The sequence below is a fragment of the Pinus tabuliformis genome, chromosome 5_2, assembly GCF_031772625.1.
Source record: "Pinus tabuliformis cultivar Carrire ecotype Pingquan chromosome 5_2, CPIR1, whole genome shotgun sequence".
Classification (NCBI taxonomy): domain Eukaryota; kingdom Viridiplantae; phylum Streptophyta; class Pinopsida; order Pinales; family Pinaceae; genus Pinus; species Pinus tabuliformis.
The window spans coordinates 217,406,922-217,429,405 of NC_142306.1; the positions used below are offsets into that span (position 1 = coordinate 217,406,922).

Below are 22,484 nucleotides of genomic sequence, written 5' to 3' on the forward strand. Positions count from 1 at the left end.
GGCCTTCATATTGGAGTGTGATGCTTTGGTTGAGGGGATAAGAGCTGTGTTGATGTAGAATAAACACTCGATAGCCCTTGAAATTTGGAAACTTAGAGATCCAGAGAAGCTCTATTCCATCTACGACAAAGAGATGCTACTCGTTATGCATGCTTTGATGAAGTTCAGATAGTACTTTGGTAGGGCGCAAGTTTGTGGTCAGAAGAGATCACAACTTACGACACTTCCTGGAGCAAAAGGACCTGAATGAAAGACAACATAAATGGGTAAGTAAGATTTAGGCCTATGATTTTGATATTGAGTATGTGAAGGGCAAGAAGAACGTTGTGGCTGATGCACTTTCTAGGAAACTAGTTGCATGTTCACTCATGGAGATCACAGGAGATTGGAAAGCCCACCTCTTGGTAGAATATTCCAAAAACAAGTTTGCTTGTGAGTTAATGGACGATCTCATCCAGGATGATAGGTACAAAATAATAGATGAGGTCATTTTCTATAAAGGCAGGTTATATTTGGTCCTTGAATCCACACTCAAGGAGAAGATCTTGAAGGCCACACATGACACACCACTAGTAGGACACCAAGGGTTCTTCAAAACTTACAGGCAGATCAGAGAAAGGTTTTCTTGGAAAGGCCTCAAGGATGATGTGTTGATGCACATAAGGGAGTGCATGACTTGTCAACAGAACAAGCTCGAGCATACTCCTCCTGCAGGATTACTACAAACCTTGCCAATTCCAGAGTAGAAGTGGTAGAGTGTATTGATGGATTTCATCACATGTTTATCCAATGTACAAGGAAAGGATTGCATCTACATGATATTTGATAGGTTGAGCAAGTTTGCACATTTCTTTGCGATTTCAACCAATTATAAGGCAACACAAGTGGTAGAATTATTTTTTAGGGAGGTGTTTAGACTGCACGGGCTACCTAAAAATACAGTTAGTGATCGGGATAGCAAGTTTATCAGTGCATTTTGGCAGGAGCTGTTCAGATTGGTGGGCACGGAGTTGACTCCTAGTTCCAGTTACCACCCTCAAATGGATGGCCAGATAGAGATTATGAATAAATGGTTTGAGGGGTATCTACGTAACTATGTGTTAGCCTTCAGGACAACAAATGGCATGGATCAAGTGGTTACATCTTGGGGAGCATTGCTACAACACCACTTATCATCTATCTATTGGGATGACCCCATTCAGGGCACTGTATGGGTACAATGCTCCATCATCTGTCGATTTGACATTTGGGGATAACGAGGCTCCAAAAGAGATTGGATATAGGAAAGCCAAAAAATCCTTAAGATCCTTAAGTAGAATCTGCAGGCCGCCTAGTACCAATAGAAGACGTTTGTGGATAGGAATAGATTCTAGAATAGACTCTAGAGTGCAACTTTGAATTAGGAGATTTAGTTTTCCTAAGATTGGAGCCATATAGATAGTCTTCACTTAGGAAAAGTGGGGCAAGGAAACTAAAACCAAGATTTAATGGGCGTTACAAGAAATAATCAGACCAATTGGTGAAGTAGCTTATGAGTTGGAGTTGCCAGAGGGGAGCAAAATCCACAATGTCTTCTATGTATCACACCTCAAGAACGCAGTGGGTCAACTTACTACTTCAGCTGTGCTAACCCCCGTTGGATGAGGAGGGGCAGTTAGAATTGATCCCGGAAACTATCATGGCTGTTTGAGAGAGGAGATTGAGGGGCAAAATGATCTCATAATATCTTATTAGGTGGAACGTTTTGCTAGAAGAAGATGCCACGTGGGAAGGAGAACAGACCTTGCAGCTCCCGAATCTGCAATTGCTTGATGACAAGCAATGTCGGGAAGGGGGGACTGTAATGTCCTCTTCAAATTAATTGCCCAAGGGAGGACGTGGTAGCCTATTTAACCCTGTAGGCTGTAGTCATTTAAAAAATGGGGAAATCATTATTTAATGTTAGTTAGGTAAGACTAGATAATAAAAGCTAAATTTGGGGCAATGGAGGGAAACTTGCAATAAAAGATAAATTTGGGGCAAATGTAGGGAAACTTGCTAGTCACTCAAAATTGGATTTCTGAGGAAAAGCCCCAAAAAGAATCTATAAAAGGGAGGAGAGTCATTATGATCATGATGGTTTATCGATTGTTATTGTTTCTGATTTTGGGCTGAGGCTCTTGGAAGGTTTTAAGATCCCTTTTTTACGATTGGTTTCGGTGGTGAAAGATTCCACCCTAGCCACATGACTGAATTCTGGCTATACGATCATCTTTTTGTGGGAGCGAACTATCTTTCTGAGGCAAGTGCCAGCTGGAATCTTAATTCTGTGGTAACAAGGGGTGGAACCAAATCCTTCCGAGGCAGCGGACCACTTTTTGAGGCAGCAAAAAGGCTGGGACTCATTGCTCAGGGGCAGCGAGAGCTGGGAAAGGGCACAGGTCACTGAACTATCTGTGGCAGTGAAGGGCAGTGGCTGGTCTGAGGCAGCATAAGCGCTGGTTGTCATCTCATGTGACAGCATAAGTTCGAATTCACAGCAGCAGGAGACCTAAATGGGCTATGCTCAGGGTTTAATGGGTGCGGCTGACTAAGGCAGCGAAGGCATTACAGAGTTACAGAAGCAGCAAAATTAGGTCCAACACCAACTGTGATGCGGTATCGGTTGATCTAAGGCTAGGATAGTTTGTGTGACCAGTTGTTGAGTAACAAAACCAGGGATAGCTTCAGTTTGTAAGCATAAAAACTAGTTTGTATTGTGAGACCTATTGGGGATCTGTGAATCTTTGTGCTACATAATATGTCTGCTGTTAATTTACAGTAGTTGCTGAAGAACCAATGGTTGTTTGACTATCTCATTATACTATTTGTGCATTAAAAAAAAGGTCATTACTGTTATATAGTTTGATGGACATTGCACTGCTGTTATGAAATACAATTTTTTCATGGTTTATTGAAAACCCTAGATTAGAATTGCATCCTAAGGGTAATTTCACCAAGAAGGATATCTTAGGGATATGTCATCATGCACCCCACATCATGTGAAGTGCATCTGCAACATTGTTTTCTCCCATATGGCTTTGTCCTTTGCATTTTCCCCGACAACCTTGCTAGAGGGGGCTTCTTTCTTCTTCATTTCTTTGTTTTCGTTGGTGTCATTGATCAAGCCTAATAGCATAGTAGTCAACCCCATTCACTCAATTTGGGCCTCGATAACTTGGTTGGATATATAAACCACTTGATATTGGTTGTCTTTCATAGCACATTTGATCATACTTTGATGACACCGATGTTTGAGAGATCCTCGTCAGGTCTGGGATCTAAGTTTGGCATGTCATTAATCACCCCAAGTTTTAGGGGGTCAAGACTCCCTTCTTCTTTGCCAAATTTTGAATAGCTTCTCTCAAGAGCTCGCTTCGTTCATTCACCATTTTACACATGGGTTTAGAGCGAGAGGGAAAGAATGTATTTGTTGCCTTGCTTTTTTTCTCGTGAACGAAATGATTTTAGAGAAAATAGAAAAGAGACTGGGAAAAGGGATTTATATGCTTCTGGTGGCACTTAAACACAATCGCAACAAAACCAATACCTCCCATGATACCAAATATGGTCTCAATCTGGAGTTGAAACTTGATTGAAACCTGATTTAGACATTAATTTAAAGATGGTTCCATTGGATTTACGATTTAATACAAAATCATCCACCAGCCGAGAATCTGTATTATGATGAGTTCTTCGTGATGCCTGTCTTTTTCCATTCTTTTCATCCCATAAATGGTGATATCGCCAACAACCTTTCTTCTGCAACTTTCAGACTCTTTGATGATGACAATGGCCGTCAGGAACTTCATTTTTTCAAGTAGGAGTTCATTTACCATGATTGTCTCATCGTTTCAATTGAATGCTGTGTGTGTGGTATGCCTCTTTTGCCCTCTTGACATTTCTCCATAGGATTTTCTCAATTCATTGACGTGCACCAGACTGATATGAGACCATCTGTCATTCAAAATGGGTAAGAGGTGATATGGGCATGAGAATGGCTTTGCCTTGTCCACATTGAATTTGACCCATGTAATATTTGCAATATTCTCTAACATTATTACTAAGCTATGGGTTGCACAAGGGGTCAAAAAAGTAGAGGGGTGCTTCAAGTCAAACAACATGCCCTTCTGTTACCTCCATAACAATCTTCTTATATTGTCTGAACTTTGAAGCATCAACAAATTTAAGAAACAAGGCTCCTGCAGGACAAGAGAAGGAAATTTATGATGTTTTACTTTCCGCTCTAGTTTCTGTTCCTTAGAATCTATCATTGGGACCATTTAAAGTTCTGGATTCCCTGGAATCTGTGGGTTGCACGCAAGATTACTTGGGAGCGGGAGCGACATTTTCAGAAGCTCCCGGTTCGGGAACGAATGTGTATATATATATATATATATATATATATATTTATTTATTTATATTGTGATGCATATATGTCAACAAAAGCATGTAGAATGATGAATTATATATAAAAAGCATAAAAAATATGAAAGAGTCAACAGTTATAAAAACTACTAGAAACTAGAAAAGACAAGTAAATCTATTATCTATTGCTAATGCTTGGGCCTCTTTCCGCCACGAGAAATGTCTAATTTTTTAGTCTTGTTGGAAAATCATGATCTTTGTCATTAATATCACCCTCTAAGCATTAATAGCCAGAGGTATCTTTGTCATTGCCTCTGGATCTATGTAGGGATCCTTGTCATTAATATCACCCTCTAAGCATTAACATAAGATAGAAAAAACATAGCATGTCAAGTCAAGATTTTGTTTGAGTGATGGGTACATTTTTAGTAGGGTCATGATAGAGGAGTTCGACAACCAATTTTACTAAAAACGAGTTCCATAGAGGGATTGGTGCTCTTGATTAAAAACGAGTTCCATAGTGGTACATAGAGGGATTGGTGCTCTTGAATAAAAACGAGTTCCATACCCTAATACATGACAAAATCCAATGGAAACATTGCAAGTCACCCAATCCTAAAATCTTGAAAAACTGATAAGTCTGATGGATTTTGAATGAGATATAAAATTCTACTTTCTCCATATGAAATCCAATGAGGTCAGAACCACTCTCAAACATCCCGAGTCATTTCATGGTAATGTTAAAAATTTAAGTAAAAGTGATACCTTAATCTTCAATTAAGTAAAAATTTAAGTATAAGTAAAATAAAAGGACGAAAATGTGTAAAAGTAAAATAAAAGGATGAAAATTTAAGTAAAAGTAAAATAAAAGGACGAAAATGAAGATTAATGAGAATGTCACTTTTACTTTAAGAATCTAACATTACCATGAATCGCATATCACTACTAGGGCCATAGGCTTGATCATTAGGCTGCCTCAGTAAAAAATTATTTGTTTCTTTGAAAAAAAATTGCATTTGAATGTTACTGCAAAATTTTTTTTGCAAAAAAGGCTAGGGAGCGAAAATTTTGCTCCCGGGATTGCTCCTGAAATTCACTCCCTGCGGGAGCGATTTCAGGAGCGTGCTCCCGGGGTCACTCCCAAAGGGAGTGCGCTCCTGGAGCGGGATCGAGGAGAGGGGTGGGGGGGAGCCGCTCCCCTGCAACCCTGGTTGCACGTGATGGTTCTTCTGCTCCTTTCTATAGTGACTAAGAATCAAGATATGAGACTCACTGTAATGCATAGTGAATATAAAGCTAATGAGCCTTGATATTTTGTTTGAGCAAGTGAGAAAGGAAAGAAGGGGGTGAACATTGGAGACAATGGAACTGAAGTTTTGATTTGATAGATGAAGTAATGTTGTCTACAAGGTAGTGATAAGGGAAAGAGGTGAGGGAATGTTCAAATTGATTGAGCTCTATGCTCAACTTTTGAAACCACAACCTTCCATATTGTTTTGATATCAATGTTTCTTTGGAAGATTTGATATCAAATCCTTCCAATGCTTTTAACTTGACCCTGCTGAGTCTTCTTCTCTATGGTTGTAGTCCAATGTTCATGGATAGTAGCCCTCATTCAGTTTGTAGAAGCTTGCTTATTTAATGGACTGTTAGGTACATGTGTGGATTTTCAGAGTAAAAATGCTAAGCAAAGGTTTGGTTTGAATGTCAATGGTTGGTCAAGATTTTATTTGTTGTGATTTTCTCCTTTTTCTGACATTAAAGCAAGGCAATTGTGTAGGCGAATCCTTCATGGTTCCAGCCTTTGAGGCATGGAACTTCAAGATTCTCAAACAGATTGATTGCAATGGACTAAAACCTTCCAAAAACTCAAAATATGAGATCTACCTTTCAAAAATTCCATCTTCATTACATCGATACCATTTCGTTGCCACTTCATGAAGATATCTGTTGGGTAAAGAAATTTATTTGTGTACAACTCCTTTTAAAGCATGTCATAGGATGGTTTTTTAAAGTATTTAATTGACTTTTTTTCACGGGGGGATATGTTTTGTCTGGTATGGTTCCAGAAAAATAGCTTGAAGTGTTGAGGCGATTAAAAATCTGCACTTATGCCATAATCATGTTGGGGAAGTGCTGATTTTATGTTATAAAAATTCCTTTGCTTTTCAGGTTAAGGCTTTTAGCAGATCATTAGAGTCATTCAGGACTGCCATTGTTGTTGGAGGAACAAACATTGCTGAGCAGGTACAAAACAGCTGGATCCATCTATAAAGAGATTTCTGGTTTTTAATTTCTTAGTTTTCATATTTGTATGAGTCTTCTCATCTGTAATTGGATGCCATTGAAAAATTGCTTGAAGCTCATTATATAGTATGTTCAAAAGGTAAAAACATCAAGAAAATTATAAATATGATAAAGCAAAAAGGAAATATGTTGTAGTTATTATATCTGTGTTTCCTATTCTCTCCTCTTTTTTCTTTTTCTTTTCTGTTAATATTAAATTTTTTGGCCTTGGAAATCTGTTATTTTCCAGAGATCAGAGCTGAGAGCTGGAGTAGAAATTGTTGTTGCCACACCTGGAAGATTTATAGATCATCTACAACAAGGAAACAGCTCTCTTTCCAGGATCTCATTTGTTGTATTGGACGAGGCCGATAGAATGTTAGATATGGGTTTTGAACCCCAGATAAGAGAGGTGACTTCACATTCCAAGATGCTCTGTTGGATTTAATTTAGTGGGAATCTAAAAATTAATGACCTCATTTGTCTCTGCACTTGGTACATACGGTAGGTTTTCAGAAAGCTAAAGAAGTTTACATTTGGAAGGAAAAATTGTGTGAATATATTATGAAATTCTGATTTAGATTAACTAGGCTTGGTATAGGGAGGAAGATAGTGATACATATGCTAAGAACACGATGAATTATTATTAACCTTACGTTTACACAGGTATTTGGGCACTAGCTTAAGATTTATTTCCAGATCCTAATCTGTTACATGGATTGGTTTTCTAATTATATTGTGAAGGATGAGATTAGAAACAAATAATTGTTGTTTTCCAAGAAGCCTTTACTAGAATTTTGAGCACTTGTTGCTCCTTTATTATGTTCTTTGATTGGCCTCAAATCTAAACTGCATGCACCTCTCCATAAATGGTATCCAAAAATACAATCAGGTCTTGTAAAAGATGACTTTCAGGAAACATAAAAAATTAAGATTGCAAATATTGAAATCAAGAAATTGCAAGAAATACTATCTAACTATGCCCTTTAGGAGTTATTGTCCTCCCATGCTTGTTTTGGATGCTACATTGAATCTACAACTATGGGGCAACTTGCTCCTACTGGTAATCGATGCTTCTGCTACATGTGATGTGTCCTTTAGATGTACCCAATACCTATATATAAGTTACTTGTTCTAGAACCTGTTGTGCAATCTACCCTTGAATAATAAAAGATTGTGACCATGTGCAACATTGAAAAGCACTCCATGAACTGTCAATGTCGAAGGATGGATTGACTAGCCAGTCCATCCCATGATGTACCTGTTAACAGTAGATTCAACTTTACAAATCTGTGTTAATCTACAATACACATTCATGGATATCATTCATTGTGAGGTCATGGTTACAGAGTTCACCATTTGGCATCTATGGTTCTTTGAGTGCCTTTCAAATTTGGCACATGGTTGCATGTCTTTATTATTCAGAGATAGATGGCTGGACAAGGTTTTGACATGTTATTTTTATAGAGTTAGATGCAAAGGACACATCATGGGCACATGTGGAGATGTGATGGAATGGCAGTAGGCGCTCCATACTTATAGATTTAGTGTTGTATTTAGAGTAAGTATGGATGATCAAAGACTCCTAAGGGGTGTGATCAAGGTGAGTTTGTGATGTCATCTTTTGCATGATCCATTCATAGTTTTGGACACCCTTCAGGGAGATATCCACGGGGTTCTGTTTTTAGGCAAATCTGAGAACAAGTTATATTTAGTAGTTTTTGGAGAATGGTCTGATTGCTGATCTGATGTCATATTTGAGGATGCAATTGGAGGATTTTGAGAACTTTTAATTTTCAATGGCCTTTTACTTGGCATAGTCTATATTTAGCTTGGTGGGCCCGTGTGGAGATATTGTCTACTTTGGATAGTGTTAAGCCTTTGGAGGCTTTTGGTGTGATCTCCTTGATGATCCCTTATTTGACCTTGGCTTGAAATTTGACTTTGTGGTAGAGTAACCTATAAGGGACACATCCTTTTGGATCGATTGCTTGTGCTATTTTTGAGTTCACACATGCTATTCTTGTCCTTGAGATGGGATAAGATAAAATGTTGCGGCTTACTTTGGTAAGATGTTTGCTATTTAATATTTTTTTTGTTTATCCCATTCCTAAGTTAAGCCTATCCACTTTACTATTTTGGAATCCCTAAGTTTGTGGTTCTGAATTTAATCTTGTTGATTTATTTTCTATGTTGCTTAGGGACCCATCCTCCTCAAGAAAACACCGTACCCTTCGTTCTGATATTTTGCGGACGTGGGGAACTCTAGGAAACATCCTTGAACTGTTGGGGACTCAGGGACTTGCTGGTCATTCCTAAGATGTTTCTGGCAGATTTCAGGGATGTTTCAGATAGATTTTGGGGATGTTTTGGGCAGATTTCAGGGATGCTTCGGGCAAATTTCAGAGATATTCCAAGCATGTATCTTCATATTTGACAATGGACAATTTTCCATCTATTTTTCTATATTACACTAAATCTAAAAATTAAATCGACGTTGTAATTGAAAATATGGGTTTTGTATGATGGGTTTCAATTTGGGTTTCTGGTGATTTAACTATTGTCTTTTTAGCAACCACATTACAACAAACAAAGGCTCCATGTCAAAAAGGTAAGAACTGCAACATTTCGAAGGGCTGATCCTTGTGGTTATTGGTCTTGTTTTTCTAATTTTTGGGGTCATTTTAACTTTTACATATTGTACAGGGGTTTCTAGGTTTCATTCAAGTCAAGTTCTTCCACAATCCCAACCTCTAACATTGTGAAAACATTCAGATAGTGATGACTTGGATTGTGTACTAAATGTTTACGTGGATTCTTATTTAATTGCCTTCTTAATCTGAAATATGAATCTAATCTCTTTATAGAACCAAAGTTGTAGTGGCTTCAAGTTTGGAAAAAGTCGGCAAAAAGTCGGGATTAAATCCCAAAAACCCGATTTTTTCAGCAAAACGATTAAATCGGCCGACTTTTTGCAGACTTTTTCACTGCCGAAAAAATCGCGATTTAATCGAATTAATCCCGATTTTATCGGGAGTCGACCGAAAAAGTCGGCCATCTTGAGAGTTGAGACTCAGACAAGACTCAAGATTCAGGAGTTGATTCACTATTTTGATATGTGATGTAGCACTAGACTTCATATACATATTATATATTAGCTTTCTTTACATGTTTATGTGGAAATGCATTTATTTGATGTTGTGGATACTCTAGATGCTAAAAAAAATAAAAATAAATGAATATTTTTGTGTTTTTTTAATTTTGCCGACTTTTTCAAAAAACTCCCGACTTTAACGAGTTTTTCAACTTTTGGACCCTTGCCGATTTAATCCCGACTTCGACTTTTTCCATATTGGTTTCAACACAATGGTAAAAATCTGCAGAACCTATTGAGAAGGGAATGCCTTTCAAGTTTTAGCAAATCATCATTAACAAGAAATACAAGGGAGAAAAGCTGCTATAGAGATAGTTATTTGTCTCATAGACACTTCATTGAGCTTATTGCAAATTGAAAATAGTTACATTCAAATTTCCTAATGGTAAATTGCATTTTGCTTATGTCTTAGGGCCAATAATAGAATGTCAATTGGCCCTTTTTCTAATTGCATTTTTTTTCCAAAATTGGCAATCGTAAGGGTTGTCTCCAATACACTATATATATATATATATTTGCTGTCCCCAAATCTCTGTCCCTTTGAAAATCTGGGGTTATACTCTAGCTGTCCCTAGCGTGCATCCTCCTGTCCCTGTTGTTCCTTTGGCCTGAAAACTACCACAACATAGCTTATTCGCTCATGGAGGTTCAACCAATTGTACAGTGGATATTTTTTGAGGTATTATTACATGCAACTATTACTGGAGAGGAGGATTGATATACTTGGAGTGGATTATTCTTATGCTTTCTCTCCCTCATTTATCTTTCATTCTAGTTCTATATATTGTATTAAGCAGGGAGAAGAAGGGTTTGACTTTCTTGTGTGAGATCTTGAGCTTGTGCTTCCCCCTTTTCTTTGCTTATTCTTCCTAGAGAGGTTGAGACTATTGCTAGCACGGAGTACCAGTGGCGGTGATTTGTTTTGTTGGATCGTGACAATTACTTTAGTAGGGCCATGCAGTATTGCTGTCCAAACTTGTCAGAACTTTGTCCAATCTACAACTTTCGATATTAAAAACACAGATTTTATTGGCAAATTCTACATGTTCTTTGTGTGTGGAACTTCTATATTCTTGGGCTTTCATGTGTTTTTAATCTTGATCTTGACAAGGTCTGAGGGATAGGCTTCAAATTATTTTCTGCCCTATTCACCTTTTATCTTTTCCATCTCTTTGACTCCATTAAAAGGCACTGGTTTACTTAATATTAACTCTTGATTTTTCACTTAAACCAAACTTCCATATCAAAATATTGAATAATGTGCTTCTTAGGCATATTTAAGTGGGCATTTAGGTCATTTTAATTTTGTTATGGGTGAATTACAGAGAGATCAGCTGGCTGCAATTTCAATTTTATCGTATAAATATAGAAAAACCTTTCATTTTTCTTATCTTCTGTGCATTCAAAAATCTGGGAAACATAAAATAAATTCAAAAATTACTAAAAACAGCAGCATTTAATTCAGTAGACTGTAGGACAGTCATAATTTGTCTCTGTACTTTTTATGCACATAGAAAAGTGTATTTTTGTCGTATAGTTGTATTAGGTTTCATGCCCGGCTTCATCTTAATTTTCTGCATAGATTTCTGTGCCCTTTTAGCAAAACAGTCAATTTACAGCTTGCTGTAAATTCTGTTTCACAAGATTATGAGCTTTTTTCCACTGGAAAAATCCGTAATTTCCATTATATTAAGAAAATTACATATAGTAGATGCAGTTTGCATATGCTGTAGTGTTCATACAAAATCCACCACGCAGGGTGATTTATCAGAGTATAAACAAAAATATGAGATAGGTCATATATAAGTCTGGCTGTATAGCCTGTTCGAGATCACGCAGGATCTATTTGCAAAAGTATGATATCCATATCTATGTACAGTTTTCAACAAAGACAAAAAACTATATTACTGCCGGCTACCGGGACTGTTGTCCCGCTGTTCTCTCTGATCTATGTACGGCCTGTGGAAATATCTGTATTCTTCAGTCCCCTGCTGCTCCACAATTAGCCATTCTCCTCTGGGAAGTATCGCGGCCTCCTTGGATAATTTGTCAGCCTCGCTGTTATGTTCTCTGTATATGTGAAGACAGGAGAAATGATTAAATGCTGCCTTGAGTGTATGTGCATCATATAATATATTGCTGAGTGTGTGTGTATGACATATAGTGGCATTATTGATCCAATTAACAACAGTCTTTGAGTCCCCGAAAATATTAAGATTTGTATACTGATGTGTCAAAGAGTAATGCATTAGATTTCGAATGGCCAAGAGCTCTGCATAATTATTTGATCCTCTGCCGAATCCCATTTTCACAAAGAATCTATGGTGTTCATTTATATGCAGCACAAATCCACCCCCACAGCCAGTTTGATTTGCAGCCCCGTCGAAAAAGGCCCAAGGAGTCGATTTATCGATAATGGGCTGTGGCTGAATCGTCCTGGTTCGAGAGGGAGGGGGGTCAGGTAGTTCTTGATACGCGGCAATGATGTTTGCTTCTGTTCGGGGCCAACACACAGCCTGTTCTTCGAATATATATCGATTCCGCGCTAACCAAATATGCCAGGTTGCCACGAGGGGAAGGTTAAGCAGCTTGGAGCCCGGGTGGCAGCGATTCCAGGCTGACCACGCACAAGTAATGTCATCCCCACTCCAGTTCCCAGTAAAGCCAATATGAGAGGAGATGTTATTCCATAGAGCGCGAATGGCTGGGCAAAGTAGGAAAAGGTGGACCGAAGTCTCAGATGCCGCTTTGCAGAAAGAACACCAGGATGGTCCGTAGATGGATCTGTGAGTAAGATGTTCGCCCGTGGGAATAATATCTTTGAGGACACACCAGAAAAATAGTCTGGTGCGTGGGGGGGCATTCAGCTTCCAAATGTCACGCCACCACGATGGAGATGGTTCAGGTTTTCTGTGTATAATAAGAGCGCTGTACCCAATCTTAGGTGCGTAGATACCATTGTCCGCCTTACACCAAACAAGTTCGTCCGGTCCTTGTTTAATGCGAATATGGGATTCGTTTAATGCAAGAACATAATCACGCCATTCCTGATGCCACTGAGGAGGAAGGTCAAGTTGTTGAGCCGATTTCCATGCTTGTGTGAAAATGTCTGTACGCTGTTGATCAGCAATATGTGCAAAATTCCGGATGTCACGGTCATGTAGAAATGAAATGAGTTCTCTGTTGAGGATGTGTCTGCCCCCACTATCAATCCATGGATCCAGGCCAATCCTGCCCAGCGTTCCATCATTTATTCTCCAGACTAGATTATCTCGGATGAGGGGAAGGGAGTGAATCAGAGCCTTCCATATTGATGAACATCCCTTCGTTGTCCAGGATGGTAATCTAGCCCAATCCAAAATACTCTGAGGCCAAATGTATTTGTGATAGGATACTTGAGCCCATAGGTTTTGACTGGTTAGTAGCGACCAACCCATCTTAGCAGCAAGAGCCATAGCGAAGTCGGGTAGGTCTTTGAGACCCCAGCCACCCCATTTTTTGGGCAAGGTGATTTTCTTCCAGCTTATCCATGCAAATATTCTTTTGTCATGATTTCCATTCCAGAGGTATCGATTGCACAGTTGTTTCAATCGGCCCAGAATATTCCTCGGTATCCACGCAAGTGCCATCCAGAAGACCGGGGTAGCCTCTAAGACGGACTTAATGAGTACCAATCTGCCAGCCCTTGATAGGTATCTGAAGCTCCAGCCAGTGAGTCTTTTTTCCAATTTAGCGACCAACCACACCCAATCAGCAATTCTTTGACAGGTAGGTTTTAGTCTGAATCCCAAATATTTGAGTCCTCTATCCAGGGGGAGAACATTATAGGGAAATACCTGAAGAGCTAGCTGGGATTCCTGTACCGAAGTGCGGGAGCAAGTGATAGAGGATTTTGTCTGATTTGGAAGCATACCCGTAGCAGCAGAAAAAAGTAGAAGGATCTTTGAAAATGACCTAGAGTCTCGAACACTGCCATCAAGTAGGATAAGTACATCGTCCACGAAGAGCAGATGTGTGAGGAAACATAAATCGGATATGCGAAGGCCCCGAACATCTCCAGATCTCTTTGCAGAGTCTATGAGACGACTTAGGCCTTCCATGACCAGCAAGAAGAGCAGAGGAGAGAGGGGGCAACCCTGTCTCAGGCCCCTTTCGGAATGAAAAAAGGGTGAGGCCGATCCATTTATGAGAATACTGAAAGTAGGGGAGGAGATACAGGCCATGATCCATGAGATGTAGGAGTGAGGAAATCCCAGGTGGATTAGGATCATTTTGATATAGAGCCAGCTGACCCTGTCAAATGCTTTTGAGAGATCAATTTTGAGGAGGATACCTTTTAGGTGCTTGGACCATATAGAGTGTATAGCTTCTTGAGCCAGGCCTATGGCCTCATGAATCTGTCTAGATTCAAGGAAAGCAAATTGTTGTGGGGCAATGGACCTGGAGAGGATTGGTCTGAGACGATTGGCAATAGTCTTAGAAATGATTTTGTAGAGGCAATTGCACAAAGAGATAGGCCTGTAGTCATCAAAGGATTCAGGGGCATCAGTTTTAGGAATGAGAGCAATGAAGGTAGAATTGATGGCATGGTAGATGGATCCCGTAGTTCTGCTCTCCTCCACCACACTCAGAAGGTCCTGCCCCAGAACATCATAGAAGGCTAAATAAAATTCAATGGTCCATCCATCCGGGCCAGGGCTCTTATCTTTTTTGAACCACTTCAATACTCCTTCAAGCTCCCCTGTCGTAACCGGATCATTTAGAGCCTCCACATCCTCTTCCTCAACAAATCTCGGGAAGTGATTTGCCACATTGATGATATCAGGTAGATTAACTTCACGGGGACACTTGTAGAGGTCCCTGAAGTGGGAGATGCCCAGGTGAGCGAGCTTGTTGAAAGAGTCTGCCATTTCTCCTTCTGGTGTGGGGAGCTTCCAGATAGTATTTGATACTTTCCTGCCCTTGGCGAAGCTATGGAAGAACTTCGTGTTATCATCCCCAGCTTGTATCCATAATGCCCTACTCCTTAATCTTATGGATTCCTCTCTCTCTTTGAGAATCTTAGCTTTTTGATTCTCCAATTCAATCAGCCTGCATTTGTCTGCTGCTGTGATGAAACCCAACCCCCTTTCATCGGTGAGAGAGCATAATTCAGCTTCTATATGGGTTAGTTGAGCGGTGTCTCGAGCCTGTTTCTCCTTTGCCCAGACAATAGATAGATGCTTAATATCCGAGAGATTTCTGCAGAATCCTTTAGCAAGTGATTCTGATCCATTGATAGGGTGAGAGGACCAGTAATCAGTTATCATCTTGATATATGATGGGTCCTTCAGCCAAGTATGATTAAATTTGAAAGGTGCTTTGGGCTTCTTGAAGGGACCCTGAATCTCCAGGTATATTGGTGAGTGATCCGACCATCCTCCCGAGCCAACCCATTGTTTGTAATGTTGCAGTCGCTGAAGAAGAGCATCCTTCATAAGGAATCTGTCAAGTCTACGGGCTAGTGCAGCGTCCCCCACCCGCCTGTTCCTCCAAGTGGGAAGTATTTTCTGCATGGGGATATCCACAAAGTTTGATTGATCAAGTAGACTGGTCATGAAGTCAGTAATGGAGTCAATTTGTGCCGCCGATCCCCATGACTCCCTGAAACCCAAAGAGAAATTAAGGTCTCCTCCGATAACAACCCGGTCTTCGCTCATAATGGTAAGATGTAGAAGTTTCTGCCAGTACGATTCTCTCTGGTTGCAGGGGGCATATACATTGACTATGCGGAGGTTCATGCCTAGTTCAGCAGAGAATATGTCAAGCCCCAGATATCCTAATCCCCCCCAAGACGATTCCACTTTAATAGAGCGTGGGTTAACTCCAATGGCCAGACCACCAGAACGGCCGACAGCATCGAGGGCAGTGTAGGTCCAGCCAGGAGTCATGGCTTGCATGGCTCGAGTAATCTGATCTGCAGAACAGAGGGTCTCTTGAAGCATGATAATATCAATAGGATCAGATTCTATGAGCCGCTTCATGGCTAGTTTCTTGGAGGAACTAGCCAATCCTCTGCAATTGAAGGATAGGCACTTCATGGGGGAACACCTCTCGGGGTGTGTCCTGCTCTAAGGACCCCGTCAATGGTGGATTGACGACCTGATACAACCTCTGCCCCTGCTTGCTTAATAGCCTTGGAAAGATGAGATTTTCTACCCCTGGTAGGCAAGGTCCCAACCTCTGGCACCGCAATGCCCAGGCCCGAAGGTCTGATGGGCGGCTCTTTGGCATGAGATCTGGAGCGGAGGAAATATGTATGAGGAGGGGAGGGTTCCGAGGGCGATTGGGGGGAACTAGCCAGGGGGGAGGAAGGGGCAGTTGTAGGTTCTGTGGTGCAAATGAGGGGGGGGGATGTTAATGCACAATGAACCATGGAGGTCTGAAAGGTGGAGCCACATTCATTCATAACATCAAAAGAAGAAAGTATAGGGAGTGTAGGAGTACCCGAGACCGTACCAGCTTCAGCTGCCGAGCGAGCCCTGGTCCTTGGCGGAGAGGGTTGCCGCCTAAGTCACCAGGTTCGAGTTCGAGGACCATGAAATTCGAATAAAGTTCGGCAACTCAAATTTTGTCGATAAAATTCGACATAAAATTCGATATATAGAAATTCGAAAAAAAAAATGTATATTAAAGATAGATATATCATATGCATATGAGAAATGGTATGGCAACTTCAAATGCATTTAGTATAGCTGTTTCTGTTCTATTTTACAATAACTGACATATAAAACTTGACATATAAAACATAAAAACATAAAAGATATAAAACATAAAAGATTTAAAACAGATCATTAATATGACATGATCATTAAAACAGATCATAAAAGATTAATATGACATGACTTTATTAAATTATGCCTACAGTCACTTTATTATCTAATACTATCACCTAATAAATACATGATATGACCATTTGATATTTAACTGATTGGTTTTTAATAGCAAATTATAAGTTTACAAAATTTGAAATAAGAAAATTATTATCTAGTTATGTATTAGTTAATATTTTACTAGAAAATAATGTTTTAATATATATTTACGATAAATCATAAGTAAATAAATGCATAATTTTGACCGATCAAAAGACAAAAGAACACTCCAATCACAAGGTGATATCGAGCATGAAGATATGAATCCAAGCCATGTCAGGAAGGAAAAACTTTTATTATTGAAATGTGATGAGTAGATGAAAAATTATAAGAAAATGAAGTATAATTTAAAAAATGATAAAAGAACAAAAAAATTGGTTTATGAAGCTAGTGATATTTATAATATTTAATTTATCAATTTTTATTAATATTAATAAATTTGTTAATATATTTATAATAACCTTAAATATATTAATACCAAAATATAGCATATATATATATATAACGGATATTAATTTTGTTATTATATAAATGTTTAATCAGGTAAAAGTTAGTATCTCATAGTAACTTTGTACAGTAAAAACGCTATACAGTGTAATATGTGAAAACTAAATTATGTACAGTATAGTATAACATGTCAATTTTGAAGGCTATGCGGAAGTTACACAGTCTCGTATGAACTTGGTACAGTATAAACTCTATACAGTCTAATATAAACGCTGTACAGTTTAATATGACAAAAATAAACGATGTACAGTATAGTATGATGTGTGAATTTTAACAGGCATGTGAAATTTGAAAGTTATTATAAGTTTTGCTCAACAATATGTTAAATATATTAATTTTGTATAAATATTTAATTTTATTTAAACACAGTAAATTTATATTTGTATTAGATTATTTGTGCGTATGGCATCTGGAGCAGTGCTGAGTGACGAGTTTGGATCGGCGGCGGCAATGAAACAATGAAACCTAGGTCCCAAACAGGAACAACAAAACCCGCGGGTGCGCGAAAAAAAAACGAATTTAATGAGCTGCAGGCGAATTTCAACGATTATAAACGAATTTCATTCGATTTTATTCGGCAGAAAATAAAATTCAACATGAAATTCGAGTTCGCCGAATTTAATGGCGAACTCGAACGAATATGTTCGTTTGCCCTTTAAAATCGCCGAATTTCGAATTTAATGCTTCAAAATCGGCGAATCTGGTGACTTAGGTTGCCGCAGTCCAGGATCGACCGCAGGTGAGGTTGTCGCTGGGGGCAGTCCCGAAGAGGTAGGTCGAGAAGTAATAGGAGATGTCGTTCTGGATGGAGCCGGTGTAATCCTCGGAGATTCCTCTGCTTTCTTGATGAGTGGACAATCTTTGATGAGGTGCCCAACTTTGTGACATCGCCTACAACGGAAGGGGACTCCTTCATAATCAAGGATCTGCACCCTGATACATCTTCCCCACTGTAGTGTGATCTGTTCTTCAAGTCCATCACGGGTGTCTAAATGAACCAGTATTCGCGCTAGGGTTCGGTTCCTTGATTCAACAAATGTGCGATCATAATCCAGGTAGGTACCCAGAGCATTCCCGATCCTAATGAAGACTTCTTCAGCCCAAAACTGCAGTGGGAGGCCAGGCAGGCGCACCCATATCGGTCCGGCTCCGATCTGTTCGCGTTCTGGATCAAAAAGGGGGCTCCATCTTTTGAGGAGGACCGGGGCCATCTCAATATGCCAGTATCTGGCCAGAACCAGATTTGTGTGACTTTCCTTAGAGAAATGAAGGGAAAACCATCCTCTGGGGAGGACATGGACCACAGGAAGGTCGAATAGAACACCACCCCATATTTCCTTCACCCATTGTGTGAGCCGTTTCGCCGAGTATGCCCTACCCCGGACATGCCCTACCAGTACTGTGTTAGCCATGTCCATGAGGTCGCTCAGAGTCGTGGATTCGTCGAACCTGATAGTGATGTCCTTAGACGTAGCCTTGATGCACTTGGTCTTTTTCTTGCTGGTGCGAGGTGCCGACGGGTGGTCCACCAAGGGATTTGTAATACCCTCCAGAGAAGAGGGTTTTGTGGGCTTGACTTTAACGGCAGGTGTTTCAAAGCAGCCGGAAGGGCGGGCTCCCGAAGATGATGGTATTGCAGCAGAGGGTACCGGCGGGATGGGTGATGGCGCCGAAAGGAGAGGGTAGGAGAGCGGATCAAATGAGGGCGAAGGGGGAGTGTGTGTAGCCAGAAAATGGAGTGAGCCCGGCGAGAGCGGGGGTACCTCAAAATTCGGGGAGTCGATAGGGTTCGTACCTGCAATAGACTGAGATGGGCAGTGACCGGGCAGCGAGACGGTGGGCGGGTACTGAGGCAGATCCGGTGCAGCCGCTGATGTAGAAGGTGCGGTCTGAGAGCTAGCAGCGAAACTAGGGTTACCAAATATAACCTTGTCCGGTGAAGGTTCCTCCGAGTAGTCCACCGCCTCTAGCTCCATATTGTCGGCCATAACTGTCTCCTGAACGGTAACCGAAAGCGACGGGTGGAGAATCCAATGGTGGAGTCGATGCTAGAGTGTCCCAGAGCAGTGACCGCGACGGTGATGCTGAGGGCAATACCTGTAGAAACCCTAGCCGCGACGGTGCTGCAGTCAATCCCAGTGAAACCCTTAGCCGAGACCTTCACGTGCGCGCGCCATTAGAGCTCCCTCCCTTCTATATATATATATCCAAGATTATGAGCTTATTTACTTATTGCTGTTTTTTCCAGTTTTGTGCACAGATTTGCTAGGGCAATGAGCTGTAAGTTTGGTTTAAGTGTTACTGATTGCTTATTGCATCGTAGTTGGACTCCTAAAGTCATCTAGGGATTCCCTCATTTTGGTTGGTAAGCACTAACCTGAAGTGTAGGGAAATAGTACGTAGTGGTAGTGTTCTATTTCCAGTAATAATACGTAGTGGTAGTGTTCTATTTCCAGTAATTTTGGATTGTCATGGTTTCAACTTTCAAGTGATAATAATACCCCAAAACAAACTTTATTAAGCACTTTGATTGGATTTTTATGAAATCTAATTTGGTTGCTAACAATGCCTATTGTGTATAGATGATTTTTATTAAGCACTCTTTGTAATTTTGTCCATCTTGGCTCTTGGAACATTTGATGTGTATCAAAGGAAGTTTATGTAGCAACCGTTGATTACAGAATTTATTCCCTTCCAAATTTGAGAAGTGTTACCTCCCCAACACACATTTAATGATAAAATCCCCAATCCACAAGGTGTGCTAGCTGAAGGGGTGTTGCCGCCTAAATCCACAGTTGGGATATCATGGAGGAAATCTTTAACTCCATTTGGTGTGGCCTTGGGGGCAAGTTTCAAGTTGAACAACTGTCACTCAAATTTCAACTCCTCTGTCTCCTTACTCCTAGTGAAGCCAAGTGGGGTGGATCCTACAAAGAAACTAAGACTCTACTAATCTATGTTGAACAAGTGAAGTTCTAGGAGTTAATTACAATGACTGAGATGCATCCAATTTTCAATATGTAAATTGCAGCAAATGAATTCAAGGCATGTGCATCAATTTCATGGGCATAATAATCATAAGCTTTCACAAGTAAATATATTGCAATAATAAACAAGATGAAACAAATGTAGACCAGTGCCCAATGTAAAGTACTTACAAAATAAAATATTCCAAGTAAAGACAATGACATAGAAAGTAAATTGCTTGGAAATAAAATGATGATTGCCCAAAATGTAAATGCTTTGAAAGTAAAAATAATTGTGTGAATGAGAAGCTACTTGAAAAGAAAATGTCTTGGAAACATAAAAGACAAAACATTGAAAGCAAAGGCAAATGATCAGTATGAGATTGCAGAAATCAAAATGTTTTGGAATGTGTCTTGGTTCATTTTAGATTAAATTAGGTTGTCGCTTGAAATTAAGTTAATTTCAAAAGACCAAGACTAATCTAATGTTTAGCTTTCTCTTTAGGCCTTATCCTCGTTGGCTTAAGAAAACTGCAGGGAGGTCCAAAGGAGGAAGCTCAGGCTCCATGCGCTCCCCAAACTCTCACAAGTAGTCCACTTGCAAGTAGATCCAACGTTGGGTAACCCAACTTGATTTAGCAAGTCAAGTGTTTACCAATCGCCCCCAATCCTAGAATAAGAAGACATAAGAGGGAAATGGTCCCTAATCAGTCTATTGAGCCAGCAAATGGCTGGAGGTTAATTTACTTCTTGAGAGGAAAGAAATCTAACTAATACAATTAAATCAAAAGAAAAATTGCAATTAATCTAATGAGCTTCAAATGGAATGTGAACTGAATCAGGAAAAGTGGCTTGCTCAAATGAAAAGCAATTGCTATTCTAGATTGCAATTAGAACAAATTAATGAAGAAAACTTGAAACTAGATTAGATTGCATTATATTGCATGAAATAAAAGGAAAACTAAGCTAGATGCAAAATGTGATTACCTACTCTATGTTAATTTTATCGATGGCAAGAAAAATGAAACTACTCAAGCACAACCACAAGACAATTCCCCAAATGGGGAAGAGGGATGTTTAGGGGGGAGAAATCCCCTAACTCCCAAAAGGAATCAGCACTTTATTGATTTAGATTGCAATGCTTGATTAGATCCTTCACAAAAGTAAGAGATAAAAATCAAGAGGAAATAGGAGCTCCTTTGCCACAAAAAGGAGGAGAATCAATTTAAGAAAGTTACAAGGGTCCTTTGAAGGATCCAGTGTTGCGGGGGAGCGCTCCCCCCGATCCCGCTCCCAATGCATGCTCCGCGCGGGAGCGACTCGGGAGCGGGCTCCCTAAAATTTTTTTCGCTCTCTACCTTTTCGGGAGCGTTTTGCCTTTTTTGCAATTTTTTTTTAAAGAAACAAATAATTTTTGAGTGGGGCAGCTTAATGATCAAGTCTAGGCCCTAGTATTGATATGCTATTCATGGTAATGTTAAATTCTTAAAGTAAAAGTGACATTCTCCTTAATCTTCATTTTCATCCTTTTACTTAAATTTTTAACATTACCATGAAATGACTCAGGATGTTTGAGAGTGGTTTCGGCTTCATTGGATTTCATATGGAGAAAGTAGAATTTTAGATTTCATTCAAAATCCAGTAGACTTATCAGTTTTTCAGGATTTCAGGATTGGGGGATTGCAATGTTTCCATTGAATTTTGTCATGTATTAGGGTATGGAACTCGTATTTAATCAAGAGCACCAATCCCTCTATGTACCTTGATGTTAGTGACATTGGTTGTCGAACTCCTCTATCATGACCCTCCTAAAAATGTACGCATCACTCAAACAAAATCTTGACTTGACATGCTATGCTTTTTCTATCTTATGTTAATGCTTAGAGGGTGATATTAATGACAAAGATTCCTATACAGAGACAGAGGTAATGACAAAAATACCTCTGGATATTAATGCTTAGAGGGTGATATTAATGACAAAGATCCTAATTTTCCAACAAGACTAAAAAATTAGACATTTCTCGTGGTGGCAAGAGGCCCAAGCATAAGAAATAGATAATAGATTTACTTCTCTTTTCTAGTTTCTAGTAGCTTTTATAACTATTGACTCTTTCATATTTATTATGATATTTTTTTTAAACAATATATGACAATTTAAGTTTGAAGTTGGCAATTATAACTCATTAGTAATGAATTATGAATATGATGCTTAATGAAAGTTGAAAGTTGTTTCATTTCATCTCATTTTATAACATTTCATTTCATGTTAGATAT

At 39.5% G+C, this 22,484-nt stretch overlaps 1 protein-coding gene across 1 annotated transcript in view; it reads left to right on the top strand.

The window, feature by feature from the left end:
- LOC149158326 (DEAD-box ATP-dependent RNA helicase 20-like) overlaps positions 1-22,484 on the top strand; it is a 246,380-nt gene that overhangs the window by 84,747 nt on the left and 139,149 nt on the right. Inside the window, exons 5-6 of the mRNA XM_089436196.1 lie at positions 6,559-6,633; positions 6,923-7,084. Of these exons, the coding sequence (XP_089292322.1) occupies positions 6,559-6,633; positions 6,923-7,084 (237 nt within the window). The remainder of the gene's footprint in view (positions 1-6,558; positions 6,634-6,922; positions 7,085-22,484) is intronic.